This window comes from Polistes dominula, unplaced genomic scaffold, assembly GCF_049000335.1.
Source record: "Polistes dominula isolate Pdom_NZ unplaced genomic scaffold, Pdom_raw_medaka contig_24, whole genome shotgun sequence".
Lineage (NCBI taxonomy): Eukaryota > Metazoa > Arthropoda > Insecta > Hymenoptera > Vespidae > Polistes > Polistes dominula.
The window spans coordinates 1,662,625-1,676,336 of record NW_028301150.1 but is presented as its reverse complement, the minus strand read 5'-3'; the positions used below and the strand labels follow the sequence as shown (position 1 = coordinate 1,676,336).

The 13,712-nt window shown below is 30.8% G+C and overlaps 1 protein-coding gene across 1 annotated transcript in view; it reads left to right on the top strand.

The window, feature by feature from the left end:
- Positions 1-2,523: 2,523 nt before the first annotated feature.
- Octalpha2R (alpha2-adrenergic-like octopamine receptor) overlaps positions 2,524-13,712 on the top strand; it is an 89,615-nt gene continuing 78,426 nt past the window's right edge. The window contains 1 exon segment of the mRNA XM_015317791.2: positions 2,524-3,714. Within this exon segment, the coding sequence (XP_015173277.2) occupies positions 2,524-3,714 (1,191 nt within the window).

Genomic DNA, 13,712 nt, shown 5'->3' with positions numbered 1-13,712 from the left:
TTTTCAATAAAACACTTGAAACAATCATTCAAATAGTAACTTGTCTAAAAAAAAAAAATAAATAAACTCTCTCTCTCTCTTCACATATTTCCATTTTTCTATAACCCGTTTCCAATTAAAATCAATTTTTCCTTATATTCGATAGTCGTTAAATAATGATGATGATGATGATGATGATGATCTATATTTAATAAATAAGAACACCACTAATTAAATTAGTCATTTATTCAATGTGTACGTTTGTATTTAGATGAATATTACGCGTACGAGATTTAATACGTAAAAAGCGTAAAAACGAATATATATATTACGACGACGAATGTTGTTCTGCCGCCCGTCGAATTTCGACACCCTTCCCCCCTTCCTTCTCAAAGCCCTTTTATTCAAAAGATCGATCCGATCGCGGCTATTTAACGTGAAAATTATTCGACTTTTTCGCGTTGAAAATCTTATTGTGTGTGCATTTTTAATAAATAGCGCCCTTTAACGTTTGTGTGTGTGTGTGCGCGCATTCGCGCGCGACCAATATTAACATATATGTATACATATATATATATATACATATAGTGTACTTTTTCGGCGGTTTATAATCCTAAAACCCGCACAATCATTTTTGTTCTTTTTATTAAAAATTTCTTCTTAATCTTTCTTTTTACTTTTTTATATTATACATACATTTATATATACATACATATATGTATATGTATATATATATATATATAAATCTACGAAACGTTTATCTTCCAAATACGATTCGGAAAGCAGGTCGGAGCAGTACGGGTATCCAACGCTTAGGCTTTTAGTCCCGTTGCGATAATTAATTATTAACTCGCGGACGTCGTTAGTGCGAAATCAGCGTGTACGGGGGTTAATTTCGAAGGTCGGGACCTTTTAAACACGAAGGGACTAAGTACTTTTACGAGAGGAGAGAGATAGAAGGAACTTATAGGGTTCCGATAAGCAATCAAGCTTTCTTAAATTAACGAAGTATATTCTCTTTCTCTCTCTCTCTCTCTCTCTCTCCATTTCTCACACGAACACATAATCAAACAAACACACATACTTTCTCTCACTCACTCTCTTTCTCTCTCTCTCTCTCTCTCTCGAATTCACTATTACCGTTCGTGTTTAAGACTCGTATACGAGATTAATTTAAAGGAAAAGTTAGAAAAAAGGGGGACCAATTTTCATCGCAAATTTTAATCTCTTTCTCTTTCTCTCTCTCTCTCTCTCTCTCTAACTCTCTTTTTCTCTCTCTTTCTATTTCTACAATGCGTTTAAACGCAAGAAAAGTTTAATCTTTCGCTTTTTCGATTAATCAATCCAAACCCCGAGCTGTTCGTAAATCTTTTTTTGATTTTTTCTAATTCTACTTTTTCTCACTTTCTATCTCTATCTCTCTCTCTATATCTTTTCTTCTATATCCTATATATATATATATGTATATATAAATACATTTGTTTTTTTTTTGGTTGCTCATTCGTTCGTATTTAACACACTATCGTCGTGAGCCCAGTGAATTCAGGAGAGTCACGACGACTCACGCAAAGCAATAAATCAAGGGCCAATCTACGATTAAGACAACGACGAAGGAGGATGACGTAGAAAAACGAAGGGACACAAAAAAATAGGAAGAAAAAAAAACAAAGAAGAAGAAGGAATATATATATGTAGTAAGAAAAAAGGGAAGAGAAAAAACGAGGACATCTCGACGCCTTCTTCATCGAAGGCAATGGTTCGCGTCACCTAGCGTCACGTACCAGCCCCAGATATTAGCTTCAGAAAGAATGATCTACGTAATTTTTATGTAGACGAAACGATTCATAAGGTTTTATTAAATAAAAAAAAAAAGTTTATTATATATATATGTATATATACAAAAAGAGAGAGAAAGATAGTTTGAAGAGAAAGAAGATAAAACAGGATCCACTCTCGCTCTCTCTCTCTCTCATTTGTTACATAATAAATAATACTTACTCAGTGCATTCAGTTGACTTGAGAAAAATAAGTGTCGAGTAAAAAAGGGTGGAATTGATAAGGAGGAGAGGTGTGGGAGTGAGAAAAAGAAAAAAAAAAGTTGGATAGTTTTTTTTTTTTTTGATAAAAGAATGACATAATGCCGAAGCGGGCATGACGGCGCTGGCCTCGAGATGCGACGAGACCACCACACTCTTGTTGTTGTTGTTATTAGAACTGGCACCGAGTGCAAGGTGTCATCCAAGTTCCCCGATAGGGGCGACATCGGAAGAAACTTCCACGAGCGGCGATGGTACATCCTCGTCGACTTCTTCATCGTCAACTTCTTCATCGTCATCTTCTTCGTCATCCTCGTCCTCGTCTTCATCGTCAACATCTTCTTCTTCTTCTTCTTCTTCATCTTCAACATCTTCATCGTCTTCTTCCTCTTCTTCTTCTTCTTCATCGTCAAGAATTACGATTGCGAGTACATCATCGTCTTACGACGAAATTTTAACGTTATCAACGAGATAGCATTCGCAGAAGACGGCGTGGGTGAAAGAAGTTATGATCCCGCCAGTCTTCGGCAACATTATGTCTAACGAGGACGCCGTTAGCTCGGCAACGGCGTCAACGAGGAGCATATTCGAGGAGAACATGACGTGGTATAGTTCTACAACGGTTCCCGGGACAACAACTTCATCATTTTCTACGATAAACGTGGATAACGTGGAAGAAGAGGATAGAACGGAAATTAATTTAACAAGTCTTACCGATTTTGCCGTCGGTTGGACCAGCGATTGGAACAACGACACCACAGAAACTACTATTGAAGATAATAATAATAATAGTAGTAGTAGTAATAGTAGTAGAAGGAGGATTGGCGGAAAAATCGTGTCATCGGAAGAGAACGGTACTTTGAACGATCCGATTGAGAGGATCGGCGAACAGCCGAGAGGAGGAGGAGAAGGAGGAGGTGGAGGTGGAGGAGGAGGTGGAAGAGAAAATCCCCTCGGCTGTGGCTGCGACATAGAAGATTCTTCATTCATTTCAAGTATCTCAAATAGAAGTACGTTTGAGATCTTCACAGGTGGTTCCAGCCTTGGCGTCGATCTTCTATTTGGTATAACCTCAGACACGATGGAAGAAGACTTTGCCGATTCATACTCGAACGATTCCATATTTAACGGGAGTATGCAATATCCATTTAATAATAATAATAATAATAATGATAGCAACAACGAGACATTGATCGTTTACGGTGATAGTATGTATCCATCCGGATATACATTGCCGCATATCATTTTGGCATCTATCATTGCCACATTACTGATGATAATCATCGTAGTTGGTAATATGTTAGTGATAATAGCTATTGCTACGGAAAAGGCATTGAAAAATATTCAAAACTGGTTTATAGCCAGTTTAGCTGTTGCCGACTTTTTCTTGGGTCTCATTATAATGCCATTTTCATTAGCTAACGAGATTATGGGTTATTGGATTTTTGGGTATTGGTGGTGCGACATTTATTCAGCGATGGATGTACTACTTTGTACTGCTAGCATCATGAACCTATGCCTGATAAGTCTTGATAGGTTCTGGAGCATTACACAAGCTGTTGATTATCTGAAGAAAAGAACACCGGCCAGGGCGGCACTTATGATTGCCCTCGTCTGGCTATTATCCGCCCTTGTTTGTATACCCCCGTTGCTCGGTTGGAAAAGGCCATCCCCGGAGGAGGATTATCCAAAATGCAAGGTGAGTGTACATTTTTTTTATATCCAAGTAAAAGGATTAAAAGTTTATCTTCCTTTTTTATCATCAATTTTTACGCTTATCGCGTTTCTTATTATTCGATTCTAATGTAAATCAAATTGCACGATTATTTATTTTGTTTGTTCCAAATTCGAATAGCGAAATTAATAATCGTATGTATGTATATTTAACGAGGAAAGAAAAAGAAAAAAACAAGAAACAAATAATAAATAATTACGTAGGAAAATAATTCGAGATTTTATCGTATCGAATTTGTCGAATTACTGGCGCATAAATGGTGAAGTAAAAAGATTTCTATCGTAAAAAGAACCTTCTTCGAAAACGGGGTTTCAAGAATATTACTCGTTGATTGTTTAGTTTTGTTCGTCATGTTGGAAAACTATTTCAATATAGGACTACACGAGTCAGATTGATTTGTTAAAAGTACCATAAGTAAGTTCGTATAGTAACGTTGATAAAAAAAATGTGTATTCTTTTTTTTAATTGAATCGATCGAATTCACGTAGGTATAACGTCAACCATAATATATTAAACCATAAACTGACGTGACCGTTCATTCCTCTTTCACTTTGATATCACATTGAAATCTTGCACCTGGAAATGCATTAGCAACGTTATCTTAATCATGCAATTTTCGTATGGAAAAGTATTGCTCGATTAATTGCATTGATTATCGTTAAAATCTTATAATATAATTTCGATCGATATTTCTACATTATAAATTCATATTTGAAAAAGAAAAATAAAAAAGAAGAAGAAGAAGAAGAAGAGGAAGAGAAAAAAAATAGAAAAACAATAACGTACCTTTATCCAATATTAATATCTTTGGAAACGATGGTATGTGTGTATGTATGTCTGTGTGTATATGATTATTAAAAATATTGGAAAGTATAAATCTAGTCAACTATTTTATTAATCAAGCAATCTCATCGCGTTAACATTATCAAATTAATTAAATATAAGTCGATGCATGCGATTATTCATATTTTATTTCATAGAAACACTCACGTTAAATTTCACACCTGCGAATATTCTCATCACGATAGAAGTAACCTTAACGATTTTGTTCGATATAAAAAAATGGGGAACCACGAATCGATATATTATTATTATCGGATCTTATAAAGTAATTGATTAACTTTAGAGAAAAATAAAAAGAAAAAGAAAAAAGGACGAACGTCACTAACTTTTATATGACGATGATGTTTATCATCGAATTAATAGAAAAAGGTAAAAATAAGCCCCCCCCCCCTCCTCCCAAAAAAAATAAAAAAGTTATTTTCGTAAGTATGGAAAATAGTGTAGTTGAAAAACATGTTTTCTACGAGGTTGTTGATACTTGTCTGGAAAAAAAAGTTTCTTTACGTGTTATGAACTATATCACCACGAATAGGTATCACAAAACGTAATCATGCAAGGTAAAAAAAAAAAAATACATTTATGTATAATATATATATATATATATATATATATATATATTTTACTATCGTAAAATATTCTCATTTCATGACTAATTCGTCAGCGTGACTGATATAAACCACGTTTGAAAGAGGTCTTTAAACTCTCGATAATGTTCAGACCAGATCGTAAAACGTTTTGCAAAGTTCTCTCATTCTATTTCTCTCTCTCTCTCTCTCTCTCTCTCTTTCTCTCGGTGACTTTCGTGACTCCTTTTACGAGCACCTTTACCACGGTCCTTTTTAATGCGATTAAATTCACAAGCTCCCGCAAGATGTTCTTACTACCAAAAGAGAGAGAGACAGAGAGAGAGAGAGAGAGAGAGAGAGAGAGAGAGAAAGAGAGAGATTGATCTTTTTAGTTTGAAAAGCCACGGGGTTTTATAGAGAAAAATATATAGATGAAATTTGTATTCGTTTAATTTATCCTTTTATATATATACATATAAATTTCTCTTATAACTTTGAAAACACGCACACTCACATACATCTGAGTTTTTCAAATAAATCGAATATATTTCTGTTAAAGTAATAGAGAGAAAGAGAGAGAGAGAGAGAGAGAGAGAGAGAGAGAGAGAAAGATGAGCAGAGTTAATCGAGTTTGCAACGAAACTTTCTACTACCCCGCTAGTAGAAGTTATCGTTGAAAGCATCTAATAAACGCGATTTTATATAATATAAATGGAATATCTCTTTCTCTCTCACACTAATGGTTAAATCTTCAAAAGAAGTATTACGACAAAAGTTAACATCAACTAGAGAGTCCTACCACCCTTTCCCCTTCCTTTCTGTCCCCTCCTATCAATAAATTTCCTTTTTTATTTTTTATATTTTGTTTAGATCCCTTGAAGAGGTTTTATCATCAACTGTAATTTTTTGTATTCTCATTTTAATTTTTACTTGGTCAGTTTCTTCTACTTTTTATAAATCGTGAAGAACGGGATTGATTCGAGAAGTTTTTGGTTTTTTTTTTTTATTTATTTATTTGTGTATTTTCGTAAAGTAATCATTGCTTTTCGAAACGATGGGTGGATGAGTGGGTGGGTGGTTTGGATGGGGGTCGGCGACGAAATCTTTTAATAGGATTAAACTATAATACGATTGGTTCGTTGGTTCGTTAATTCCCAAAGGATGGAAGACTCACGAAGAACTTTGATCGTTCGTTTTGTTACAAAAGCCGATGACAAATTTTTTTTTTCTCGCAACAACGAAAAATGGTTTTTATAAACCGTGATATTTATTTTGTCACCCTTTTTTTTGGTCACCAATCTTTTATTGTAAATAAGATGTATAAGTTTAAAATTAATTTTTGTTCTTATTTAATATTTTTCATAAAACGCAGATAAATGATCGATGTTCGTTTGAAAATTTTATAATATAATATATTATTTAAAAATTATATTCAATAATTATATTATTAATGTATTAATAAATTAAATAAATATATGAATATATAATATAATAGTATTGAATTATAAATTAATATATTAATAATATATTTTATATATTTATAAATAATATTATTAAGTATATTTGAACATATTTACATTAGAATTGTATAATGTATTTATTTCTACATTTTTCTTTAATTTTGACTTAGGACCACTTTTATAATTATGGGCACATGTGTGTACGATTTTTAGAAAAACACTCATTGCATACACGAATCAATTTTTCTTTTATCTTTCGTTTAACTATCTTCAATACCATATCCAACTTATCTATCAATCAGATGCATTCTCGTAACTATAAAAATAAACAAAAAAAAAAGAAAATGAAGAATTTTTTTTAGGATCACATTTTTATCGAGATCTCATTTAAAACGAGAAACGATACGTAACCAGAGAAAAACGTAGTCAACCTTGACGAAAAGAATTTCGTCTTTCTATCTATCTCTCTCTCTCTCTTTCTATCTAGCAGTCTGTGATTTTAGGAAAACGAATTAATGGTGTGCGACGAGAAAAAGTCGAGTATCGTCGTCGTACCACTACTATCATCAATTTTGGTCTTTGGTTTCGGGAAAAGCCGAGTTTTCTGATACAACCGCGCTATGCTACTACAATTTCTCTTTCTCTCTCTCTCTCTCTCTCTCTCTCACTCTCTTTCTCTCTCTCTTCTAGTTTGACAAACGTTTCTCAGGATCTTATTGGATTTCTGCGAATGAGGGTGGGCTATCAATCTCCTCTTCGAAAAAGGAAACTCAACGAAAAAAAGACTAATCAACGAACGAGAAAATACGATTGTTACTTTATTATCCACCCCCCCCCCCTACCTCCTCCCCCCAAACCCCCTTTCATTTATTCCTTTTTTAGTTCGATTTGTTTCTTCGTCAAGTATAAAAAAAAGAAAAAAAAAAAGACAACGAGTTAAACTTTCTTAAGAACCATTTAATTAAAGGAGGAACCCCAACGTGAGTTTTTTTTTAATTTTTTTTTTTCCTACGAAAAACGAAGAACCCTAAAAACTTTGATGTTCATTAAATCTCGTATTTCTCACTCGAGCTCAACCCTCCAATCTTCCACTACCATCACCAACACTACTCCTTTAGCTCGTAATCAAGATTTTACTTAAGTAAGAAGTAAAATGTATTTTTCTTTCTTTCTTTTCTTTTTCCTTTCATATTATTTCATTCTTTTTTTTTTTTTCTTCAATTCGTTTTTAATGAATTATACATCAGAAAGTGAGAGAGAGAGAGAGAGAGAGAGAGAGAGAGAGAGAGAGAGAGAGAGAGGCAGAGAAGATAGGAAACGGCCAACTGTTGCTGCCTCGAAAATGTTCGAAAGAGCCTCATATCCTTTATTTCAATCCTATTTTCGATAGCTTACATCTGTTGCTTACACTTACAACTAATGTTCTGAGGAAAATTCTAATTTGTTGTTTTGTATATAAATAATAAATTCTAATAGTTATAGAGTATAAGGGATCATTTGATTCATATGCAAAATATTGCAAGATATTTAATATAATATTTAATATAATAAAATATATTATATAATATATAATATATATTTATATATTATATATAGATATAACATTAATAATTATATAATTTACAATTTTTTTTCTATATATCTTTATTTATATTTTTTATTAAATATATTTACAATACAATATATATTTACAATATTAATATTAAAATAATATTAATAATTATGTATAATATTATATATAATAAAAAATATTTAACGTAATAATTGCAAAATATTTAATATAATATATGTAATATAATATAGGATAAAAAAAATGTTCTCGTATTGCATTTTTTATTTAAAAAAAAATATAATATTTCTCATGTATTATTTTCAATCGAATAGAATATAAAATTAATTGGAAAATGGTTAAAATATTGTAATGAGATTAAAACAACATTTTGTTTCTCATTAAAATATTGCTATTACTACGAAAGAGTATTTTTATCGTACAGATCATTTTTCTCTTTCTTTTTTGTTTTTTTTTTTTTTCTTTGATTTTAACTTTGACTTGGATCTCGAATTCTTATATATCCAGTATATTTTCTTTTCCTTTTTTTTTTTTTTTTTTCATTTTCTCAGAGTTTTACCTTGAATTTCCATTTAACATAGGAAATGTAATTCGATATCGACTATTGATATTTAATCGACTACTAAGGTAGTTCAACGTTACTTACCGATTTCTATTACCGGGTTATATGGAAAATCCGAATATACTCGATTTAAATATTAGAAGAAACTAACTACTCGTGATACCTTTTAAGCAAAACGATGAAGAATCTTGAGAGCAAAGTAAGAGAAATGAATAAGGTGGTAACTAGGAAGAGATAACTTTCAAATCGATGAGTATAATTATGTCGAAAAGGGACGAGGATTTTAATCGAAATATTTCACGATGGTAATTCTAAGATATCATTCGAATAGATGAAAATGTAAAAAAGATAAGAAAATGGATGGAAAAAGGGGATGAGGGTGGAATGGGCTGATTGGTGGTGGTGAATTAATAAAATGACAATTCTTTAATGTCAATTATTATTCTACACATTCCAAAGTGTTTTAAATCGATTTGCTAGGATTTCACATTTATCTTTTCAATTAACCCTTAGAGTTCTATGAACGCATATATGCGTTTGGTAATATTAATATAAAATATATAATGTAATGTTTATATTAATTAACTAACTTTCATTATCAAATATATTATTATAGAATATAGTTAATAATAAATTATTTCGTTCCTGCAAAACATTTTTTAATTAAAAGTATTCACCACTCAAAGGGTTAATTGTCTTTTATTCTGTTTTTTTTTTTTTTTATAACTAAAAGTATAATATAAGGAAGGTGGAAGAGGGTAGGAAGGGGAGGATGAGGAAAAGGAAGAGATTTAATTTACTTGATATCTGGTATCGCTAAAATGATCTATACTACCCTCTTTGGTTGTTTATAACTGACTGCCAAGTAATTAATCATTGCGGTAGACCAAAATACTCGCACGTTTATAATTCGTTTTGTTCGTATTGCTCTAATTTGACTACAAATCGTTAACAACATCGTTCATGGAACTAGGGGAAAATTTGAACTAGAATTTAGAACAACTAGTAATAGATTTACGATAAATTTGATATATATATATACTAGGGGTGCCTCACCAAGCGTTGCTGTGGCTCACAATCAGTCCGATACACACGTCTTTAAGTCAACGAATTACCTTAGACCGATTATAAATTGAGATATAAACTATTCTATCTTTCAAGTTGGATGAAACTGCACACAGTGTAGAAAATTTTATTAAAATCGGTTCAGTAGTTTAGGAGTACATTGCGCACAAACAACGTGACACGTCATTTATATATATATATTAAGATATATATTTTTGTTATTTTATTAATAGACATATTTGCAAAGATTTTGTTAAAATGAAAAACGTAGTTGTATTAATTGTATTTTATTAAAAAAAAAAAAAGAAACATCGTGTTCTATTAAAAAAAAAAAAAATAATAAATCATTTAAATAATACATCAATTGAAATAAAACAAACTTAAATATTATTTGAATAAATTGTGAAATATTAAATATAAGATTTTGTAGTATTTAATGATAACGCTTGAATAATTCCTTATCGTTAAATCAAACGGATATAATTAACGATTGATTTTACTCGTTTACCATTTTACGAACAATTTGTTAACGGAGATTACTTTACCTTAGTCTTGCTCGTAAAGATCAAGTTGGGTAATCCATTAAATCCCGTTCTACTACACTACTACTTCGTCGTCTACTTCAGAGTTATCCAATCTTCCGTAGAAAATATTTATATCTTATAAATATGTTTCCTATCTCTCATGATTTTTGACAGATATATTATACATATATATATATATATATATATATATATATATATATATATATATATATAATATATTTAAGTATCTTCAAGACGTAGACAAAGCAATGTGTTTCAGAATCGTTTAACGTCAAAGATAAATCTCATTCATGAGTGGGGAGTGAATGAAGAAGATCAAAAATTGATGCTCGTTTAACAACGCAAAATAAAACAAGTAAATGATCAAATAAATTTGATCAAAGTATGTAACAATTTAAATAATTTCATAGTGGAATTATTGTATCGAATAAAATACAGTGAAATAATAGTAGAAAATGTAAACGGTTTAAGAAAAAGTAACCGATATCATTCTGGTAGTCGATGAGAATGATGAAAAAGAAGATATAAAAAGAAGAAAAGAATAACAAAAAAATCTAAAGAAGAAGAAGAAAGAAGAAGAAAATTATTCGTCTTAACGAGAAACTGACTTTTCTAACTGAAATGTCAGTTGATTTTTCCTCCTCGGTTGATTTTTTTAAACCACTTCTCATTAAGGATTCTATTGTTATATCCGTTCTTCCGTCGAAATCTCGAAAAAGTAGAAGAAGACAAAAAAAAAAAAGAAACCAAAGAGAAAAAGAAGAAGAAAGAAGAACAAAGTATAGGCAGGTGATAGCACGGGTTACAAAATGAAACTTTTATTCGATGTAGGAAAGGAAGTAGTTAGTATTGGATGACCAATCGGTGAGTAGTGGGTGTTTAAAGGTGTGAGTGGTGTATAGTGAAAAAAAGAAAAGAGAAAAAGAGTAAGAGAGAGAGAGAGAGAGAGAGAAAGAAAGACGAGACTATCGGATAGGAGTTACCGAGAAAGAGTAATTGCAATGACGATCCGATCGCAGTGAAAGACTGCATCGTAAAATTTTAATCGAGCCACTTTATTCACAAGACCCACCACCATGTTGGTCCTACGTTCGTAATCCTTACAATTTAGATAAGAGCAAAAGAAACTCTTTAAAAAATAAAATACGAAAAAAATACAGATAAAATATTCCCTCCCCCCCCCAAAAAAAAATTGGAAGAAACAAATGAATAAAATAAAACACAACGAATCTTTTGATATAGTTCGTAAGTGATGACATTTAAGTATTGCAAAAAATTGTACATGCAGATCGTTAAATGTGCTTGTTGGATTTGTTCTATTTCTTTATTTCTTTTTCTTATTTTTTTTTTTTTTTTTTCTATATTCCGTCTTGTCTTTTTAACGGGGTCGTCGTCGTCTTCAGGGTTGCGCTCGAATTCATTTAGCAAAATTTCTTTGTTTTTGTACAGAACAAACGAAAATAACGATCCCCTTTTTTTGTCTTATGTAGAAACAACCGATCCTCTTAGAATCTTCTTCTTCTTCTTTTATTATTATTATTATTATTATTATTATTATTATTATTATTATTATTATTTGTTGTATTTTAAATATTCAGAAGTAGAAGAAATAGAAGAAGAAGAAGAAGAAGAAGAAGAAGAAGAAGGTAGATGAGATAAATTTACATTCGTCTTATTCTCGAATTTTATGAAGACTATAAAAACCTAAGGAGAAATGTCCTATTTTTATTTAAATTATTTAATAATTTAAATTATTATATTTAAAATAATATAATAAATAAAATCACGAGATAAAGAGTGAAAAAATATGCAGCATATGCATATGGTGCAGGACTGATAATTGATAGGGCAGTCAGAAATTGGTTTGTTAAATTCCGTTGTGAAGATACGACCTTAAAAGACGAACCGAGTGCAGGACGTCTTTCCAACTTTGACGAACCTTTTAAAGGTAATATTGCAGCAAAATTCAATAGATACACGTCCAACATATACAAAGAGTACAAAAAAAAAAAAAAAACTCAATGAAAAGTGTCCTGCACTTATTAGTGACAGAAACACTACCATTCTTTGTCTCATAAAAAAACAGAAGTTATTTATGACTCGAACCTAATATATTGAATTGTTCAGAAAGTAATTTCGTTTTTTCTTGATAGATGATTTAATAGTATTTTACTATTAATTGATGCAAACCTGCAAATAACAACACGTGAGATCGATGAAAGCTTAAATTTATCAAATTCAACTAGTTATACCCACTTGAAAGAAAGTCCCTAGGCTTAACTTAGAAACGAAAATTGTCTTTATTTTCACAAAAGAAATACAAAATTACTTTCCGAACAACAAATGATACGATTTCTAGTTCATTGTGTTCATAACGATTGTTCGAATTAATTAACGTATCATTTTGAAAATTTTATTATTTCGAATAATGTTATAGAAACTTACGATTATATTTCTTTTTCTATTTTTTTTTTTTTCCAATTCAAAAATACTTTTCGACCGAATTTTCTCGTTCCATTCTATTCTCGCGATAATCCTCTGGACAAAGAGGTAAGAACGATGCTATGGTAACACGCTATTGCACTTTCCTCGAATGCGCGTGCTGAATATTTCCTCTCACTTTTCATTTCTTGCACTTAGGTTCTTCTTCTTCTTCTTCTTCGTTTTCTTCTCTTAAACCATTAAATTTTTTTTTCTTTTTTTATGTCTGAAAAGATCGCACTAAGATACAACGAGCGATTCGCGTTTTCAGATCTCTCTCTCTCTCTCATCTTCAATACTTCATTTTCAATTGAAAAAATAATAATAATAATAATAATAATAATTCTTAATGATTGAGAGATACTAATGAAATAACTTCGTATAATGTAAGAGAATTTAGTATCGAGGTCGAAAGTAGAATAAGAAAAAAAAATGAAAATAAAAAAGTATATAAACCATACTTTTGATATTTATTGTATTTTACTTTGATACTTGTTTAAGAATCTCGTAACGATGAAACGAAAGAAAAAAATAAGAAAAAGAAGAAGAAGAAGAAGAATAAAAACTTGATATATATATATATGTAGAATACATTTATTTGATTACTATAGTAACAGTAAAGAATAATGATAAGAAAAGAAGAGTGGTTAAATAAATGGAAAGTAAATACGACTTCTTGTTTAATTAAATAAATAATGCAAGTGAAAGGAATGAACTAAATGGGAAGAAGTAGAATGGATATATAAAATTAGAGTATACAAAATTCTATGCCACGTACGAATTCTGTATTTTATTTCTTTCTTTTTACCTTTCTTTTATACTCTATCTACCTTCTCATTAAATGCATTGTTATAATATATTTGAAATTGC